This window comes from Gymnogyps californianus, chromosome 9 (genome assembly GCF_018139145.2).
Source record: "Gymnogyps californianus isolate 813 chromosome 9, ASM1813914v2, whole genome shotgun sequence".
NCBI lineage: Eukaryota > Metazoa > Chordata > Aves > Accipitriformes > Cathartidae > Gymnogyps > Gymnogyps californianus.
The window spans coordinates 11,656,608-11,676,669 of NC_059479.1; the positions used below are offsets into that span (position 1 = coordinate 11,656,608).

General features: G+C 46.3%; 3 protein-coding genes across 4 annotated transcripts; 2 read left to right on the forward strand and 1 right to left on the reverse strand.

Annotated features, from left to right (window-relative positions):
* Positions 1-1,581: 1,581 nt before the first annotated feature.
* BRCC3 (BRCA1/BRCA2-containing complex subunit 3) lies at positions 1,582-8,879 on the reverse strand. Its single transcript, XM_050901487.1, has 8 exons — positions 8,775-8,879; positions 8,235-8,354; positions 7,509-7,596; positions 6,733-6,821; positions 5,462-5,517; positions 4,737-4,868; positions 4,124-4,167; positions 1,582-3,158 (listed from the first exon to the last, which is right to left on the reverse strand). Exons 1-8 carry the CDS (start codon positions 8,877-8,879, stop codon positions 3,007-3,009), a joined length of 786 nt encoding a protein of 261 aa, XP_050757444.1. The 3' UTR covers positions 1,582-3,006.
* Positions 8,880-9,756: 877 nt separating this feature from the next.
* Positions 9,757-19,864, forward strand: CMC4 (C-X9-C motif containing 4). Of its 2 annotated transcripts, none has more exons than XM_050901494.1 (3): positions 9,757-9,808; positions 14,933-15,000; positions 18,377-19,864. In XM_050901494.1, the coding sequence occupies exons 2-3, from the start codon at positions 14,943-14,945 to the stop codon at positions 18,544-18,546; spliced, it is 228 nt and encodes a 75-aa protein (XP_050757451.1). In that variant the 5' UTR covers positions 9,757-9,808; positions 14,933-14,942; the 3' UTR covers positions 18,547-19,864. The 2 variants fall into 2 exon arrangements, with proteins under 2 accessions (XP_050757451.1, XP_050757449.1); XM_050901492.1 differs by lacking the exon at positions 9,757-9,808 and adding an exon at positions 13,831-13,984.
* On the forward strand, positions 12,335-13,716 carry MTCP1 (mature T cell proliferation 1). Its single transcript, XM_050901491.1, has 3 exons — positions 12,335-13,243; positions 13,345-13,515; positions 13,669-13,716. Exons 1-3 carry the CDS (start codon positions 13,136-13,138, stop codon positions 13,714-13,716), a joined length of 327 nt encoding a protein of 108 aa, XP_050757448.1. The 5' UTR covers positions 12,335-13,135.
* Positions 19,865-20,062: the final 198 nt, after the last annotated feature.

Here is a 20,062-nt window from a genome sequence, read left to right on the forward strand (position 1 = left end):
TTTTACAGTGTGTGCGGTTCTGGACTCAGGGCCTGAATTGGCTCTGCCAGCTTGTGGTGCCTCCTTGAAGGCCAGGACAGTCCTTTCCGAAAAGCCGTTTGCACCTGAACCATTCCCTTCTGCCATGCAGCAGACGGGCATGCTCATGAGGGTTGTGGCTGGAAGGGGCAAGCCATGGAATAGACTGTGTGTTGTTGCCAAGAACTTGATGCTACCTTCCCACTTGCTTTTTCTTTAGAATAATGGTTTGCTCTACTTGAGTCTTGCTGGTCCCTGTCCTTTGGATTGATATTGATTTGAAATTCTTCTAGAAAACTTCTTACTGCAGTATTGCTCTCCTCTTCAAGCCATTTCCAACTGTAAAAACCTTTTGCAGCCTCTTGTGTGGTGGGGGAAAGGTATTTTAAGTTCAACCCTTTTCCTCAGGGATGTAAACGAGACTGGTGTATTTTCTACATTAGAGCTTCCTACTGGGCTTTTGTTGGGGCAATTTCTGTTTGGCCAGGCTCTGGGAGGAGGATTTTGCCAGTTTTTCTTCCTGTGAAGGAAAGCTCTGCTCCCATCTGGGTCTCCTGATGGGATGTGGCTCCTTCTCCCTTGTTTTTCAGGGTGTCAAGCCATGGTTCATCCTGCTCTGCAGAACAGGGATCTACCTGATCACTGCTGAAGAGAGACAGATGAGATTGGCAGCCAAACAGAGCACAGGTAAACTCTCCAGCTGGAATATTTATTGAGCAGGGTACTGGGGGTAGTGGGGTTAGGGTGCCCTGAGGCACGCCACGGACTGCCCTGCACTGGTCAGTCAGCTCAGCACAAAGAGGCCAGAGGAACAGAGGAGCAGTAAGCTGTATCTGCTGGACTGAACAGCTGAAGGGGACTCACACATTTCAACACACACACATACTGCAGCCATCTGATGCAGTCCCAGAACCCTAGTACCAGCCCAGCTCTGCTGGCCAGAGAGCCAGGCTGTGGATCAGCACAGATTAATTAATAACTCATTCTTTTGTCATTGGTATTATGATCCAAACATCACTATTCTAGCCATGCTCTGACCATGCAGAGCTCAGCCCTTCTTGCAGGCTGCATCCAAGGGCAAATGCAGGATTTCAGCATTGTCCTGGAACTCAAACCACATATGGCAGCATGGGGACGGGAGCCCATCAAGTACTGGGAGTCTGAAAGGACAAAACTTGTTGCTTCAGGAGTGGATAGGGGGTGGTTACACTCAAAACCAAACTAGCTTCTTTCTACTGTGGGCTGTCTGTAACCTCAAGTGGGAATGGCCCCTAGCCTCCCTAGAGAGGGGTGGCAATCCAGAGATCCTGGTTGGTATCTTGAGAGAAGCAAAACAAAACAAATAACAGAATTGCAGGCCTGTACTGCAGGAGAGCTCATTTTGGCTTTATCTGGGATGTGCGTGGCAGGATGCCCTGAGAGACTGCACTGGAGGGCCATGAGGCCCAGGGCTGCTGGGTGATCTCCAAGGAGATCAAGCCTGGGGGCAGTGAGGCACACACAGACAACCCCCCCACACACCCCCAGCAAAGATTAAGGTAAGGAGCACTTGAACTTTTCTAAAACAATAACAAAAACAACAGAACAAATGACACTGACTGTTCAAAAACTAATTAAAGAAAAATACTATTCATAGCACTTTTAAGGAAAAAAAAAGTAGTGAGAGTTTTACTTCAAAGAAGTTCTACTGTCTGGGGGTTTGCTAATATCAATGCAGAAAGATTGATAAGTGAAGTCTGACAAAAACAAGCTGGCCAAGGGGCTTCCAGGTCTGACAGCAATTCAGTTGCTAATCAATATTGGCTATTCACTGGAAAGGGAGTGCCTCTTTCTCAGCTATGTTACTTTCATTCTCCCAAAGCAACAGTCAAGCTAATGAGTTGTCAGGAACGTCACAACCTCCATTGCAGTAATGCAGGCAGCTCATTTTCATCTACTTGAACGTGTAAGGATTTAGATTAGAACCAAAGAGCTGAAACAGAAGTTTTAACTGTGCTGTTGGTTCCTTCACTCACATGAGACAGACTTCACATAACAGAATGCAGATGACGATGTACATGATGTGGGATACTCTGAAATGCAACAGCAAGAACATTTAAAGGATTAGTTCAACAACAGGTATTTTGTTCCATTTCAGTCTAATGAAATTTCTGCAATTAAGTTCAGCATGTAAAAATGACAGGCTTGCACATCTATCAGTTCTCACCTTTTTCCCTCTGGGAAGGAACCACACTCCTCCCACTGAGCCAGCAGAAACAGTCCATTTTGTAGAGAACCTCAGTGCTGGGCATGCAACAGTGTTACATGAAGTAAGAGACTACAGACTGTCCAAAAAATGCAGGCACTGGCACTCTGTAGTATCCATTTCATTTCTACTCCAAACAGCTCTGGCTTTGGAATTCTTTATTTGGTTTGAAGTATGCTGAACATAGATCCTATGTCAAAGTTCCTCCAGGTCTCTTCCCAAGCTTCCCGCCCACCTCTTACCTGCCTGGGTGGATAACCAGTAATCCAGAACATTACTAGATATAAGATCACAGTCAACTGAAGCCACTAAAAGAAGGCAGAAGTTGGCAGCATCAAATATGACTGCAGGGACACACTTTTCCCCTCTAACCCTCCTGTTCTAGGCTCCTGGAAGAGATGTAAAGCAGTAAGACTTCCGTCAAAACATAGGGGAGGGAGAAACAACATGCTCCCTTAGGTGTGTGCCCTCCAGAACTGAAGTCTCTTCAGGTGCTGCCCAACCCCACCACTGAGCTAGAATTGCACTGCATCATGCAGCACCTGGAGACATACCACTGCTTTCCATCAAGCTGGGGCAGATAAAGCCCTTATCCTGTAGAAGTGCTCTTTGCTGCATGGGGCAAGACAAGAGGCACAGCTAGTATCTTCACTGTAAGGCAATGCAGGGCCACCCTTCAGCCAGGAGTAGGTCTTGCAGAGTCTTTTTCATGTCTCTTTTCTGAAGGGTCTGCATTTTCTCCTTCACTCTAAAGCAGCTAGTTCCTCCAGGAGCTGCTCTTTCTCCTGCTGCAGCTCCTGCACCCGCTGTTTGTTCTGCTCTAGTCTGTCCTCCAGCCACTGAAGGAGCGGCCCACTGATGGCAGACATCTGGCTGCAGAGGTTCTTTGTGAACACTGGAAAGAGCAAGAACATATCATGCCAGTGCAAACAGACAAAAGACTCAGTGTGCTACAACAACCCCAAAGCCAAGAGCATTAGACACAGCCAAGAAATCCTCCCAACATCCTGGCCAAGGCAACCAGACATCCCCACAGGAAAGTCAGAATCAGCAGCTTGCTAAACAGGGAAACAAGCTATTTCAATCTGATCTTTAGACACCCAGGGGAGGGATGACAGACCTATAACAGAAATCTGGAAATCTGTGTATGTCTCATCATTGATGCTAATTAATTTCTAAATTCAGGAGCAAAGAATGCCTCATTTATTGAACAGGTGAGAATGGACAATGGGGAGCATAAGCGGGATTAGGATTCACCCTATCTCACTGGCAAAAGCAAAGATGTCATATGCACATAACATACAGGAAGTGCCAGGAGATGCAAGCATGCATGTAATCAGCCAGACACTATTTTAAGATTCACTAAATCCAAAATCCCCTTGCTGTTCTAACAGAAAAAAAAAAAAAAAAAAAAAACCACAAAGAAAACCCACCCCAAAAAAACCAAACAAACCTAAAGTCTATTGTAATTGTAACCAACTGTACAAAGGTCCAAGGATACAACAGCATTCATAACCCCAGGATTAGGTTATTTTACAGCCCTTGATGTTTTCCTTTAAAGTTTTTAGTTACAATTCTGTTCCTGCACTAGACTTTATGTAACAAGATAACAGTCTCAGGGAATTCTCTGGGTAACACAATGTTTGTGATTGGAAATGAACTGCATGGCAAAGAAAAAGACAAAAGTTTTTGCTTTTACAGCTATTTACAAGTGTCTTTTATGGCAAAGGGAGGACTGTTACACAGCTGTGGTCTACTATACCCCAAAGTTAGAGCCAAATCAATCCCTGCTCAAGACTCTACCGTTTTGACTCTGGGAGCAGCATCCTGCATTCTCGCATGCAAAAAAGGAATCCTTACCTGAGCCATTATGAATCTTGGTTACAGAGTCTAGATGGGTGAGGCTAAAAGAATGAACAGAATGCAGGTTAGTGACAAGATAGCAGTGAATTGCATATTAGGCAAACCCCAGCTACAGAACCAGCTACCTACAAGTCACTGGCATGGCAGGTACATGTAAATCTCTTCACTTGTTGAAGCCCTGGACATTCACAAGGATAACAAATTGCTTACAGCACAGAAACATCAGTGTTGAGCACCAGAGTCAGAAAAAAAAAAAAGCCAATATTTAATCTCATTTTTCAGAAGACTTCTCAGCACTCTTACCCTGGTTAAACACTAGTTACTGTCACACACAGACACATCACTGAAGTGCCACCATTAGCTCACATACGCTCTAGCTCTCTTTTTTGTTGCAGCAAAGGAGCAGTTACACTTAGCTCTTGCATGCAAGGCTGAGAGAACTTGAACTCCTTAATGTGAAGGTATTCAATCAGTTCTACAAAGGCACATGAGCTGCTAATGCTTCTTATTTTCTATACCCCTGCTAAGGTTATGGTACTTTAAGTACAGCAACAGTAGAACATGTTAGCAAAGACAGTCTTGGAGAGGGGTGCAGCCCCAGTGTTGTTACCTGTGAATTCTCCTGTAGGCATCTTGCTCTTCTTGGCAAAGGATCTTGGGCAGCTCTACAGCTGATTCCAAACACACTTTCCCAATGGTTTCATGCGGGACAACATGAATAGGAATTTCAATCCTTTCATATCTAAAAGGGTATCAAGATACAATCAACTTCAAAGCAGCAGAGTTAAAAAAAAAAAAAAAGGACTTCTACAAACCTGCAACAGTCTGTCCAATGCATGGCATTGCTGCAGGTTTACTTTTGGGAACACGTGCCTGAGTTAATAGGCAAATGGAAGCTTTTTATAGCCACACACTTGTCTTAAATTTTAATGATAAAATGCTAAAGCAACTAGACGGCCAGTACTGACAATATGATGCACAGCATGTGTGCAGTTGGTGGCGACTCTACACCATGCAAGCTTGAAGCCTAGACCTCTAGAGTTGAAAGCAAAAGCATGGGCCTTCTACACAATGGATTACAGCACAAATTCATACCCAGACTACACCAAATCTTAAGCTACTAAATTATCTAGGCTAGATTAATCAGTCCTAATCTTTAGATTCTCTTCAAGCAGCCTGCATTAGCAGAAGTAAGGAGATCTCATTCAGGCATCTCTATAGATTATTTGCTCCTCTTGATAAGCCTAGAAGCCACTTATTTGAGACAACTCAGGAAGGAGAGACAAGATGAAATACAATCTGATGTTGGACATAATATTCTTCTGCTGTACTCACTCTGAGCTCTTCTGGGCCTGAATGGACTGGAAACAGGTGTAGAGAATCCTGCCTGTCTAAGAGAGACAGCAGAAAGTCAGATTCCAAGAGCAAAAAATCATCTAAAACCACACATTCCTTTAGGAAGCAGAATATGCTTTCAACTAGCATTTTAACAGGTTGCAAAGGTACATGCTTTTCGCTTTGATTGGTATGCTGGAACTGTTTACAAGCAGATATTGACAGACCCGTTAACCATGAAAAAAAATCTTGAACAATAGCTACCTGGAAAACCTAGACAAGACACACCACTGTCAGCTTATCTCACACTACAGCAGCGTCTCCTAAAGACGCTAGAGGCACAGAAGTGCAATAAACTGTATCTGCTGGACTGAACAGCTGAAGGGCACTCACACATTTCAATGCACACACATGCTGCAACCATCTGATGCAGTCCCAGAACCCTAGTACCAGCCCAGCTCTGCTGGCTGGAGAGCCAGGCTGTGGATCAGCACAGAGTAATTAACAACTGTCGTGGTTTAACCCCAGCCGGCAACTAAGCACCACGCAGCCGCTCGCTCACTCCCCCCACCCAGTGGGATGGGGGAGAGAACTGGAAAAAAAACCCTCGTGGGCTGAGATAAAGACAGTTTAATAGGACAGAAAGGAAGGAAAAATGATGATAATAATAATAATAAGACAATAATAATACTAAAAGAATTAGACTATGCCAAACAAGTGATGCACAATGCAATTGCTCACCACTCGCCGACCAAGGCCCAGTTAGTTCCCCAGCCGCAATCCGCCCCTCCCAGCCAACTCCCCCCAGTTCATATACTGGGCATGACTTCATACGGTATGGAATATCCCTTTGGCCAGTTTAGGTCAGCTGTCCCAGCTGTGTCCCCTCCCAGCTTCTTGTGCCCCTCCAGCCTTCTTGCTGGCTGGGCACGAGAAGCTGAAAAATCCTTGACTTAGTATAAACACTACTGAGCAACAACTAAAAACATCAGTGTGTTATCAACATTATTTTCCTACTAAATCCAAAACACTGCACTATACCAGCTACTAGGAAGAAAATTAACTCTATCCTAGCTGAAACCAGGACAATAACTCATTCTTTTGTCATTGGGATTACGATCCAAACATCACCATTCTAGCCATGATTTGACTGTGCTCCAAGCAGAGCTCAGCCCTTCTTGCAGGCTGCATCCAAGGATTTCAGCTTTGCCCTGGGGCTGATGTTTCTCATGAGTACTTGGATGGTTTATTGCCATTTTTAAGTTGCCTACCTTTGTGTTTTTGTCCTCAATGAAGCAGGAAAAGATAAGCCCTACAAAACCTTGGTCCATCATCTGATACATAGCTTGTGTGCGGACATCTGCAGACAAAGAAATAAGAGAATGAGAACTGCACTGGTCACCTGAAGGAGCGGAAAAAGATTTGCCACCTTTTGAAGGGTGACCTGGAATTTGGTAACAAATGTCAGAAGCTTTATTTTAAAGTCCTTACTCCAGGTGACTAAGTTAAAAAAAAAATTGATCCAATTTAAAATGTAATTAAATAGCAAATCTTAAAAATACAAGATGAGTTAACAAAACAAGAAATGATCTTAGCATCAGCGTGGTGCCACAGATCACTATATAGCCATAATGTCCAACATGTATAAGATACTCATGCATTTCTTTCAAAAAAGTTTTCGATTTTGCATTAACACTCACAGATGTCAAAAGTCGTCACAGCAGGCCTATGATTCCCACAGCTTTTTTTGCTATTCCCCACACACTAGGTCTAGTTTTCCTGTCTGGAAGAACAATAGTACTAGTAGTAGCTGATCTGTGACTAGTGAGTCACGTGCAGTTTGAGCACCTGGAGCACGCAGACTGGAATGGGGCTATACTGGCAGAAGTTCCTGAAGCCCATCCAGACAATCTTGTCCTACCAGAGGATGTTTAAGAAACCAAACTTTGATAGTTGGGATGTGCAGCTCTGAAAATCCAGTAAACTGAGTAATACAATTAGCCAGCTGTGAGTTTTCATATAGAACCTAGACCAAGACTGCTCTTACCAACATGCGATGGCCAGACAGTAATATGAGGATGAGAGTGATACCAGCCCACAACTCTCATGGGACGTCCCGTCATTTCAGCCAATCTGTGTGTGAGTCAAGGTGCTTTTGAAACCACTAGAGCAAATGGAATAAGTTTTTTGTACAACGAAAAACAGCAGAGTTTTAAAAGAGTTTCTCATCCGTCAACAGAATTCCAGATCCCTTTAGAGGGGTGACAAGGCACGTGGCAAGGAGCTGATGGAAGCCTCTTCCCCAGCACCAGCAGGATGCCACTGCTGCAGAAGTCAATTGGATTTTGTCTGCATGTGGCAGTAAGTGACATGGCAGCAAGCTGTCCAAAACAGCATCCTTGAGTGTATGTAGGGAAAAGTCTCTCCAGCACACCACGCTTGGAAACAGAAACTTGTCAACCTTTCATCTTCTACTAAGTCTCCCTGCTGAACTGCTACCCTCCCCCAAAAACATCCTTCAGTTTTACTTGTGACCAAATACAAAGAAATTATAAAAAACAGTTATAATACAATTTCACTGCAAATGCTGGAACCAACAAAGACTCCAGAGAATGGCAACTGCCAGCACAGCCCTCCAAACTGAACAGTTGTAGGAAGGAAGCAACAGACAACTTCAAGTCAACTAGAAGAAGTCTAAAACACAGCACATAAAAAGAGGTCTGAGGTAAACCACTTCACTGGCGAGTTTGCTGCTGTGTCTACTAAAGGATATCTCTGCTTCAGTAGAAGCAGCTGAAAGCTGCTCCGGTGAAATTTCCACACGGTCTTTTCTCTTATCGGAGCGGCGCAGGATGATCACAGAATGGATATGAACAATTCGGCTGGTGTCAACCTAATGACACAGAAGGAAAAATCGATCATTCCTCTGCTAAAGAAATAACTACCCTCAAGGAAAAGGACGGCTCCTATACCTTCAGTAGGGAAAACGTACGCATCACAGTACAGTCAAGCGAGCAGACGGGAAGCTTTCCTGACTCTTAAACTTTGACTTTCACAGCAGCTAGAACTACGAGTCGGCGCTAGCCAGGAGGAAAGAGGGGAGGCCCGAGGCCCAGCGGCACAGCTCTGCCGGGGAACCGCCCCCACACGGGCCTACACAACGCTCCCTGCCGCGCCGACCGAGCCCGCAGACCACTATCCCACAGCCTGCACCGGCGCAGGCCATGAGCCCCGCCCGGGCAGCACCTCCTCCCGCTGTGTCCCCCGCGCGCTACCCGTCTCTCCCCGGGGCAGCCCCGCCCGGCCCCGGTACCTCGCCGATGCAGAGCCCCATGACCTCCTCCTTCTCGGTGCTCAGCGCGTGGTTGAGGCACACCAGGAAGGCGTCAGCCTCCAGGTGCACAGCCTGCACCGCCATCTTGCCGCCACACACCCACCTTCCCCCACCATACCCGGAAGTAGGAGGGGATAAGCCCCACTTCCCCCGTCCGCACCCGGCAGCAGGACCAATCCCAGCGGGGTTCGCTGGCCCTTCCAGCCAATCGGCGCGGCCAAGGTACAGCCTGGCTTCCGGAGAGTCAGGCGGTGCCGCGCGGCGGAAGCGCCGTGTCGCCCACGCGAACGGCAGCCCCGGGGTTCCGCGCTGCAGCCGCCGCCTGCGGCGGGGCGGGGCGGGGCGGGCGGTGGAGCGGAGGGAGACGGGACGGGACGGGACGGGACGGGGCGGTGCGGCCCGACCCGACCCGACCCGGCTCGGGGCGGGGCTCTGCTGCGCGCCGGCCATTGGGGCCTGCGAGCAGCCGGGGGGAGGCTGCGGGGTCAGAGGGGAGGGCGGGGGAAGGCTTTGCTCGGTGCACACGGCGCTGGCTGTCACCTGGCGTGGGGCTGCAGGTAGGTCACGGGCGGGCGGCCCGAGGGGCCCGGCCCGGCGCCTCCCGCTCCGCCTGGTGCCGTCTCATGCCGAGGGACGGCCGCCGAGCCCCGCAGGCCCGGCCCGGGTGGGAGGCGGTTGCTATGGAGACGTGCTGCGCCCTCTTCCCGCCGCGGCGGCCGGCCCTCCCCAGCCCTTCCCGCCTCCTCCCCGCCACAGCCGGCCCGCCGCCCGCACCGGTCCCACATCCCCTCCCCATCCTGCCCTCCCTGCTCCCCGTGTCCGCACCGCCCCCACACCCCCTCCTCCGTCGGCCCTTCACCAGACTCGGCTCCCGCACCCCTTTCCTCATCCTCCCCTTCCTTCTCCGGGGCTCCCCCCACACTATGTCCATCTCTTTTTGTCTTCCTGTTTCTTTAGATCCTACCAAAGCTAGACCTTCCCTCCCCAAACTGCTGGACAGCCCTGGCTGGTCGGTGAGCATCTGCTACCCCTCAGTAGGTCGGGCAGAGCGGAGAGTGGAGTCACGGAGGTGCTTGCTCGGGGCGAGTGCTCCAGGCAGAGTAGAGTCCAAACCCCCAAGAAGAAGCTTTAGAGTGAGTCAACATGGTCTTACATCAGCAGACAGCTCATCTGATCCCTGACTTGTTGCAAGATGCAGGCTGGGTTTTTCAGGAAAGCTCAGCTCTCTTTTAGGTCCCTGAAGGCTGCACACACAGAGGTGTGCAGGCAGCTGCCCACTCTCCACCAGAAGGCCAAACTGGCCAGCCTTGGTCCAGAAGCTGTGTAGCTATGTTAGCACAACACTGTGCCCAGTTCACTGAGCCTCAGCATTGCTTTTTTTCCTTGGCACCTAAATGGCAGCTGAACTCTTCTAACAATATGACCCAGTCCCCTTTTAAAATAGAAGGTAATAAAGGGTGGAGTTTGTTCAGCATGCTGAACTCCAGCTCTGGGAATGGTCCAAGCAGCAGCTGGAGCAATTTCTTTCACTGTTTTCATAAAATATTTTAATGTACCCAGTTTAAAAGCAAATAAATTGTCTTCACCACAAGATGCAGTCCTCCTCCTGGCCATTTTCACATTTATTCATATATTGTTTGGCTCAGAAATCCACCCAGGTCCCAGAATAGCATTAAACTTCTAAGCCCTGATGCTGAGATGGACAGAATACCTGCAAGTCTTGTTCCTGCCTGTGGGGATTGGGCTTTAAATCTCCCCAAATCAATACCTTAAACAGCTCAGACTTCTGCAACTATGTTTATGGGAACATTAAAATCTGTGTCAAAGGATGACATTGCAATCCTGCAAATTTAAGCTGATTGGGTTTTTGTTGGATGTGGTGGGTTTTTTTAATAGATTATGAAGCAAGCAATATAAGACACAGGTTTTACAACTTGTTTTAAATATAAGTAAGCTTACTTCTCCTTTCACCCATGTTTTCCTTAAGGCTTTTTTATTGCTTTCTGATAAAATCTGCAAAAATAGGAATTGTATATGTTTTTCCCTTCTTAAAGTTTCAGGTGCAAATGTCTAAGCGCATGCTTTTTCAAATCTGCTGTTTCTTTCCTATGTTTGAGTACTAAAGACAGACCTGTCTTACTTCAGACCCAATTGACGGTTTTGCCTGACCTCAAGATTTTATTTGTGGCACTAACTGGGCACCTTCATAACAGTCTTATACACTGTTGAAAAGAGCGGCCAGACTGGGCCTTTGAACTTTGGCAACTGAACTCAGAGCTATGGAGTTTGGAGGAGGTTTGGGACAAATTAGTGGGGCAAAGGGTGAAAACACGTTAACCGCTGCCCATTCTGCACAGTGTCCTCTGCATGAGACCTTGTTCTGTTGGTCCTGTACCTATCATTACTACCATGTTCATACACAATAAACACAAACATACATGTTGTGCTGTAGTCCTCCTACCTGTAGTTCAGCAAGACTGAACTGGGTTAGTATTTGGATAGGAGACCTTCCAGGAGAGTTTACTTGCTGTAGGAAATAGTGTTCACTTACTGAGTAATATTTTTCCAATACTGAAGTCAGTCTTGAGTCTTCTGGTTCTGGGGATGATAAGCTGTAGAAATTCCAGCTTTGTATGGAATAAAAGCAAGTCCTTGAGCATTTTTGGTCATGATGGAGCTTTTGGCAGTTTACCGCAGAGTAGCAGAGTATCCTGGCCGAATTCCAACCTGGGTGATTACATTCAGCTAACTGAAAATAAGCAGTGGCAATTGCTGCATTTCACTGTTGGGCAAAGTGATTTCCACACATGGGCTTAAATTCGTAAAGTGACTTAGGGTAAAGCAGAATGAAAAGGACTTACAGAAGTGTCCCTTTAACCCTCATAGCTAATTCTTGAAGGCCTTGTGAGGCTTGTCAGTCTGCTGTCACATTCCTCTAAATGCCAGTGATCCAGCTGCTGGGGCATTGCTTGGAATGGCTGTACCACATCACAGGATGGTCTTCAGAACAGTGGTGCTTTTTATAATGTGCATACACATTCCCCGACATCAAGCAAGGAAACAGAATGGGAGAAAAGAAATCATAAAAGAACATTCAAAGTTTTCTTTGTTAGAAATTAAAATACTGTTCAGGCTGATCCGTGGTTGGTGCTTTGTTTCAAAAAGGCTAAGTGATCCTTTAATTCAAAAAGGTAGAGAAGCACTGACGTAAGATATAGAAGGCAACATGGAAGTGTATTTCCTGTTATATATGTATCCCAATGTATAACAATTTTTTTCTCTCCCTGACTTTCCCTACTTTATTTTGTACCCAGATTTTCTTGCTCCTGTCTGAAATATGCCTTATAACTTTACAAGTTTCCAGAAGACCACTGTGTTTCACTGGGATAGGAATATTGCATCTGCTTCATAGCAGGAGGATGTTATATGTATTACAGCTTAATTCTGTTCTACTTTAAACCTAGATAAAGAATGAAGACTGTCTGTACCATTTTGATTACCTCTTCTAGGGTTCAAAGAGAGAATCATTTCCCCTGACCTTCATTTGCTAATGACTCAGCTTGATCTAACTGGTATACAGATAAACTTGCTGTTAAACAAAAATTCCGGTAGGAAGAACCACCTCAATGTCCAAAATTCCTTTGCCCCTGCTGGTATCGGTGGCTCTCTGTAACCATCTAAAAGCCGAACTACGCAAAGTCACGAGAGCTATTCACAAGAAGCTTGTATATGAATGGAGAATGCTGCCATCCTCTTGAGAGACGAGACGAAGGACCCTTCACAATGACAGCTGTGCAAGTTCCAAATATGAGAGTCGTGCATATGGAGTTTCATGCTTTGTCTCCAGAGTGATCTTCGTTCTTGTTAAGCTAATTTCACCTCTTGTCACAAGTTTTGCTTTTGGGATTTAGACCATCGTTAGCCACGGAACTCCTGTGTAAATCACCTTTTTCGTTTTCTTTTTTTTTCCCTATTTTACACAAAGACTGTTAATAGGACTGTTAGCAGAATAAGCAAAGCCAATATTCACAGGGTTTAACTTTGTACCAATAGCACCTTTTGCCCCAGAATGCCTTACAAACACCATACAGCATTCATGTCCCAGTCTACGACTTGTCATGAAATTTCTGTTCACTTAGGCACCACCTTAGTTTCCCAAGCTGACTTTTAGGGACATTTCAGCACATAGCATCTCATACAATAAGTCAGATGCCACCCAGAGGTGCCTTTCAGGTCTGAGAGCTTTCTCCGTGAATGTATTCAGAGCTAAAGAGACCATGCGTGCATCCTGCGGGTTGATGCCATCCACCTAACGGGAGCATCCTGAAGTGACTGAGGGAATGGCAGAAGGAGGGCACGCTGGCGCTCCTCCTGTCCGACTGTGGGTGCGACGCGTAGGTGTTTACTGCGATGAGCACCGCAAAACGTGGCTTGTGGCTGCAGAAGAGGCAAGTGTCCTTTGAGCTTCCCAGTGATTGTAGCTTTGCTATTGCAGGTGCCTTTACTGCATTGCCAGTAACTGCCTGCTCTTTTTGTTACTTTCCCCCAGGAGGAAGGTATGCTGAGGGCTCGGATCCAAAGAGTTCAGGTTCCCCTGGGTGAGGCGCTGCGACCCAGCCAGCTCCCCCCATCCCGGCTGCCTCATATGTGGCAGCTGTCCCAGGGTGAGCAGTACAGGGATAGTAACTCTCGCGTTTGGGAGATAGAGCACCATCTCATGGTAAGGATGGTGGCAACAATAGACCATAGTCATGCCTGTTTGTGAAGTCATTTGAGATCCTTGAGGGACGGCAAAGGACTGTTATTTTGTTGAAGTCCATTAGCTCAGCCACAGTAACTGTAGACGTATTGAACTTTTCCTTGTCGCTTACAGCTTGGTGGTGTTGAAGAACTGCTGCTTAAACTCGTGCCTGGTGATTAATCTGGTATGTGTAGACATTACCCCTGCTTTGTACTGTGCTCTGTTTATTCCCAGTCATTCTTTAATATGAATTTTTGTCTTTCAGGAGCAGTGGCTCTAGGAAGATGTCGTTGTATATTTTGTACAATAAATGATTCTCTCTCCACTGAAATGCAGCCACCTCTGAGGTGGAAGCAGTTAAACAACACACAGCAACATCACACAAGAGTTTAGGACAGGCAGTGAAGAGGAGTATTGTGTCCAAGTGAAACATCAGGGGGAGTTCTAGGTAGGCAGAATGTCATTGCCCCAAGTGGAGTTTGGCCAGGATGCTGGAAATAATGCCCTACTGATATTGAAAAGTGCTGTGGGCTGGTGAATTATCAGAAATTTGAAAGGCAGCACCTCCCTAGCTCTGGGCACGAGCAGGAGCTGAACAGTGGCTCAGAGGGAGCTGAAGTCCTGCCACCGCTTTTGGTAACAGTGGTGCTTTCCTGTAGAGGTCTCCCATCCAACTACTAGTACCACCAGTTTTTGCTCATCTTTTGATCTCTCACGGAAGATCACAGTTACAGGTGTCACAGCTGCAGAAAGTTGAATTGAGTGTCTGAAATCCTACTTTCTAGGGATTTGAACAAAATGGAGCTGTCCTCCAGTCTGGTTTTTTTGGGGGGGTGGATTTCCAAGAGACTTTCTCCTGGAACAAAAAAAAAAAAAGCCTTCCTTGTTGTCTTTATGGGACATACACAACTAAGTTGTTTTGTTTGGTTGTTTTTTTAAATGCCTGCTCCAGCTGCAGTTACATGACTTAACACCAAATCCTTGGTTGTGTAGAGCTCACAGAGGGCTTTTACACAAATACATGTTTTAGTATAAGGTCTAGAGGCACAGAACTGTTAAAAATTAGTCAGCCGTGTTAATCTGAATCTTTGCTGGAACCTTTGTGCATCCAAGTGGAAAAGAACAGATTTTGACCAGAGAAAAGAAAAAGGCCTTCAAGCCTAGCCACATAAAACTTCCCGTATTCATTGTCCACATTATCATCCTTTAGCCAGACACAGAGAATTCTTGTGTATGTTGGCAGGCATCTGCAAGAAGCAATAGATGTTTTCTGAACTGTCTGTGACAGAGAGGGAAACTGGGAGCTCTTTAAAGCCTTGGCTTTAAGACAGTGTCTTGTCCCCCCACCCCCTGAAAAGCACGTTGTTTCTACAGTAACATTTTCCTATCATTTTAGTTCTCTGAACATGTCCCAGAAGGATCCCTGCCAGAAACAAGCCTGTGAAATACAGAAATGCTTGCAAGGTACCAAGTGTCATTTTGTCTTTTTGGTGTCTTGATTTTTGGTGGTACTTAATTCTTTTAACTTAACCCTGTTCTCCTTTCACCTTGAGAAGGAAGAAAGCAAGCACATTAGCATCACCTGGTTGCAAAGCAAACAAAATTACAATGTCTGGTTTTAATAGAATTCCCTTGTGCTTGATTATAAATAACGAGACACCATTAGTACAAAACAGAGCTTTTGTAACAGTAATGTTGTGCTTATTTCAGAGTGTTCTCCATGCTGGTAGTGAGATCCCATGTGTAGTCTTGGGACTCAGCTGTAGACAGGGAGAGATAGATATTATAATCTCTCTTACAGAGTGGGTGGTGAGGTAGTGGGTGGATTGTATGAGAAGACTGCAGAGCTTCTAGCCTCAGGGGTATTTTAAGAGCAGGTCAGACACATGTCTGTCAGGAATGGGTTAGGTGTATGTGATCTGGCCTCAAGGTATGATATCGTCTCCCTCTGGAGACCTTTAACAGCTGGTTTGTATTAGCTTAGCTAAATATTTGTAGGGGCAAGGGAGATTATGTGATGATGTGTTTTGGGAGTCTGAGTTGGGGACAGCAGGCTTGTTACTTGCAGAGGACAATATTTTTAAAAAATTTTTGTTGCCTCTTGGAAAAGGATTTGCCTTGTGGAATGAATAAGAGAAAACATTCCTCTGTGCCAAGGCAGCTCAGCCATATGGGAAAGAGTTCTTCCTTACTCACCTGGTGGAGCCCTTAGCCAGCATGCTTTGAGCTTCACGTGAGAGTAACTCATGGTGTTAGCCCAGGGACGATGAGGCAGGAGGCTAGCAACGCCACAGCTAAAATTAGCCAGGCCAGTTCCACAGCAACTCATATCTGCCTTTAATTTATTTGCAGACTACAAGCAGGTTAGCTAAAATATAGCAGGGGGGGAGGAGGGGGTCCTGCTGGGGAAGTAAAGGAATGGCTTTGCAGGCTGCAGCAAACATAGCGATTGCAATCTGTGCAGGTAATGCAACAATCCCAGTGGCCGGAGAGGAGCATAGGAGGAAAAGCATCTGGGAAAAAGTAGGGAAAAGCGATAGTTAGTTATTGGTAGATGTCTGTTGTTCCCAGGATTGTTTTTTGGAAGCTGTGTTCAGCTCAAAGCAAGGGCTCAAACAACCCCCTCGACATGTCCCCAACATTTGTCTAGATACTACCTTTTACTGTCTTCATGGTTTGGAGCATTCTCCCATGAAGGGCTGCCTTCTCTCCCCATAGTAACTGCACTTAAAAGCTAATGTTTGACCCTGTTTTGATCCCATCTGTGACAATGTTCTTTTTATAACATTCATGGATGTTATTCCAAGTGTTTTACCTGTGTAGGTTTGTGTACAGATTTGATCTGAATGGTTGTTAGCAAAGAAGCTCTTTGACTCTGCTACATGCACACTCCACTGTCCACCGCTTCTCTACCTATCATTTTGGAGTGCTGTGTTCATGTATTACCATGCTGTGGAGTTGTCTGAGTTGCACAGATGAAGCAGCTGAGTTGACAGACAGCAAAGCAACTTTTCCCTGTAAGAATTAATGCAATAGAGGATGTATACAGAGCCTTAACTGACAAATATGCAGAGACAGTGTATACAGTGTGGAGGATGGAGGGCGGAAGCAGGACCTTTGAGAGATGCTAGCTTTTCAAAGACTGGTTTTGGAGTGGGTCATTGTTCCAAAAGATCTTGCCTGCTTCCTCTGTGAGACTGAATACCCACTGTAAATCTCTTTTGTGTTTTGCTATCCATTGTATGACTAACCATTGTGCTTTTCAGGAATGCATCCCTGACAGATAGCAGGGTGTGCCTGTATGTAGCCATAGTTTTAGAAACAAACCTGCACAGGCAGAGAAACAGTTAGGGGAGCCTTGGAGCACTCATCAGCAGCAGGTTATGGCAGAGAGAGATTAGCTGTCCTCTCCAAGGGCCTGCCATGCCTCCTAGGCTGCCAGCTTGCACAAAGCAGTAACATTACCATAACCTTTTTCTCAGGGATGATCTCTGTGCTTGTGTTACAGGTCTCTCACCAACCCGGTTAGGGAATTCATAGCCCAGTGATCAGTGGGCTGGCTTGCTCATTAACTGGAAGGTGTTCACTGCTGCTTTGTGGGCTCACCAGTGGGTGCTGTGTTTGTCTCGCGCTGGGTTGCTGTTGCTTCTTTTAGTCTTTTAAAAATCAGTGGCGGGTGGGGAGTGAGCACAGCTGTGTAGTGGTTGCGTAGCTCATCCAAGGCGGAGCGGGTAGCTCTGCACGCCCTGCGCTTCTATGCAGAAAGGCAGGTAGTTATTAATTCAAGCCACAGACTCAGTCTGCTCACATACTCGCAAGGCTTCTCTCCAAGAGCCTGGTGGCCAGCCCTACAAAGCACTGTGGGCTTTGCCACCTCAGCCGACAGCGGCAGACAGCAAAGCGCTAGGGCAGAAAGGATGCTGGACAAATCACCTGGGTCCTGCAGTGCCTGAACCTGCCAGTGCAGTGAAATCTCTCCAAGCGTGCAACAAAGGCAATATGGAGAAAGTACAGAGGTAGGCATAGCTGTGCCATGCACAAAGACGTGAGCCCAGTCATCCTAGGTCAGACTAGGAGCTCGTTTAGCCCTGTGTCCCAGCTCTGGCAGTGTCCAAGAGGAGAAGCCTAGGAAGAAAAGTGAGAGGAGGTCAAGTAACAGTTTTGCGGCTAAGGGACCTCCTGAGCTAGAGCTGGGACCTTTGTATGGAAGGTGGTCATGTCACTGGCTCTGTGCAGTTGGATTCAGCTGCTGGCATCTGGCTAAGCATTCTTGCTAGCGTGCTGCCTGCTTCAGTTACACTGCAAAGCTACAGCCTGCCCAACAGGCCACTGGTAGAAGGCTGGCAGTCACGCTCGTCACCCCTTGCTTTTACAAATGCCGCAGTGCTGAAGGGTGCACATGTTCCTGTTTATACCAAGTCCTCTTTGGATGCTCTTATATTTACACTCAGCTGTAAACCTTATAGTGACATGGCAGCTGGGTTGAAGACCATGGATGACAAGATCCAGCTTAAAAGCACACAGGCTAAAGAATGTAAGGACTGAAGGGCAGCAATAAGGGAAACCTCACTCTTACTGTAGTGAGATGTGACAGCTACAAAACTGGGGGACTGAAGATACTTGCATCCACAACAGCAAGGCTACCTTTGCATGGCTTTAGATAGCTGAAACTAAAGAGAGATTTTTGTAGAGCAGAGAAAGTAATGAAATGCTTGTAAACAGCTCTTGCTTTTCAGAGAAACATGCTGCCCAGCAGCTGAAGGGCTGGGCTAGATGTGTCCCCTCCAGGGACAAAACCTGTTCCCCTCTGCAGACTTAGTGTCTCCTTCTTATTTTCCAGTGAACAACTACATGGAGTCTAAGTGTGAAACCGTGCTTCAGGAAATGCGGAAGTGCTGTGCCCGGTACCCCAAGGGCAGATCCATCTGTTGTTCAGGGTTTGAGAAAGAAGAAAGGGAGAGAGAAAAGTTTAAGGCGACTTCAGAAGGAATTCCCCCACCACCTCAGTAACACAATGCAGCTCCAGCAGGTGCTGGAGCACGGACTCACCTGCAGAGCTCGTGTGTGTTTTTTCAAGCCTTCTTTAGACTTTCAGGAAAGCCAGATCGCTCCTATACCACAACATCCGGCACACCAAAAAGTATAATGCAGTACCAACAGATGGCCTGGTTAACAGACTTTATTTTCTGTACCAAAACATCATCTACATTGTCTTTGCATCGCACCTGTGTCTGTGAAAAGTCAACTTGATGTTTTTAGAATGCTTACCTTACTCTAATCCATCCTTGCTCTCAAAATGGAGAACTGGAACCAAGTTATTCTGGCTTCTGGAGCGAGAGGTACAGGAAATGAGCTCCAAAGAGTGAGTGAGTTTAAGTGTGACACATGAAACAAGCCCATCTTGACACAGCAAAGGTATTGCTGCCATCATGCAGTAGTTCCAGACAACATTTGCCTGTCCAGTGGTTCAAGCTCAAGAATGGGAATCAGGTCTGGGGATTGTTCCTACGTCTTGCATAGATCACGAGTGACTACAAGTCACTTTGCCTAAGTGCCTCACTTTCCCACTGGACAGACTTTTGGTTACGTTTTATTTGAATTGCCTACATGCTGCTATTTGCATGACAAAGATGTTACAGGAACATTATTTCAGGGATTGCTACAGGAATAGGATTTTTTTTTTAAAAAAGCAATATTCATTTGAAAGATCTGACTGTTGATATAAAATTTATAAATTTATGTATAATGGAACACCTTTAAGCAATATGTTACGAACCCAGCGTAGTTCAACCCGCTGGTACCCAGAGGCCTGTCACAAAGCCCTGGGCTAGATCCAAGAACTGATTTAGGTGCTGCTTACTGAACAAGCAGTTGTAGGCACTTGCTTTCAACACAGCATTCCAGACTCACTCACAGGCCAGCTGTGTCTGGACCCCAGGGAGAGATGGCTTTTCAGCAGCTCTCACCTGTGCAGCAGAATTTCCTGTGACCTGTAGGAAGAGCTTGGTAGACAGGTTCCTGCATCACCCTTCAGAGCTGCCTAAGTCTCTCTGTCCCCTGTAGCAGGAGTCCAGGCACCTCAGTGGATGCCAAGTCCATTACAGGGCCTAGGCACCTAAATACCAGACTTCGAACCCACTAGGCCCCTAACTCTGTCATTAGATCTAGCCATAAAGGACTTTTGTGCTGTGATCAAGTACAACTTATGAAATACAGCTTCTATAAACAGACCACAGTAGTCTAGGCACAATAGTTGAGTGTATTGAAGCCTAGAAGAGCAAACCATCTGTATTCACTGCTCTGAAATACCATGATACAAAATAAATGACTGGAACAAATTGTAGTCTCAGTTTGGTTGTTCATTGAGAATTGTCGTGGTTTAAACCCAGCTGGCAACTAAGCCCCACCCAGCCGCTCACTCTCCCCTGGTGGGATGGGGGAGAGAATCAGAAGAGTAAAAGTGAGAAAACTCATGGGTTGAGATAAAGACAGTTTAATAGGTAAAGCAAAAGCCACGCATGCAAGC

Excerpts from the sequence above, each read along its gene's own strand:
- BRCC3 (XM_050901487.1), bottom strand. The coding sequence starts at position 8,879 with ATGGCGGTGCAGGCTGTGCACCTGGAGGCTGACGCCTTCCTGGTGTGC. Across the intron at positions 5,518-6,732 it reads TTGAGGACAAAAACACAAAG|ACAGGCAGGATTCTCTACAC; the intron begins GTAGGCAACTTA and ends TGTCTCTCTTAG. Across the intron at positions 4,168-4,736 it reads GCCTACAGGAGAATTCACAG|CCTCACCCATCTAGACTCTG; the intron begins GTAACAACACTG and ends TCATTCTTTTAG.
- CMC4 (XM_050901494.1), top strand. The coding sequence starts at position 14,943 with ATGTCCCAGAAGGATCCCTGCCAGAAACAAGCCTGTGAAATACAGAAA. Across the intron at positions 15,001-18,376 it reads AATACAGAAATGCTTGCAAG|TGAACAACTACATGGAGTCT; the intron begins GTACCAAGTGTC and ends CTTATTTTCCAG.
- MTCP1 (XM_050901491.1), top strand. The coding sequence starts at position 13,136 with ATGGCAGAAGGAGGGCACGCTGGCGCTCCTCCTGTCCGACTGTGGGTG. Across the intron at positions 13,244-13,344 it reads GGCTTGTGGCTGCAGAAGAG|GAGGAAGGTATGCTGAGGGC; the intron begins GCAAGTGTCCTT and ends ACTTTCCCCCAG. Across the intron at positions 13,516-13,668 it reads AGATAGAGCACCATCTCATG|CTTGGTGGTGTTGAAGAACT; the intron begins GTAAGGATGGTG and ends TGTCGCTTACAG.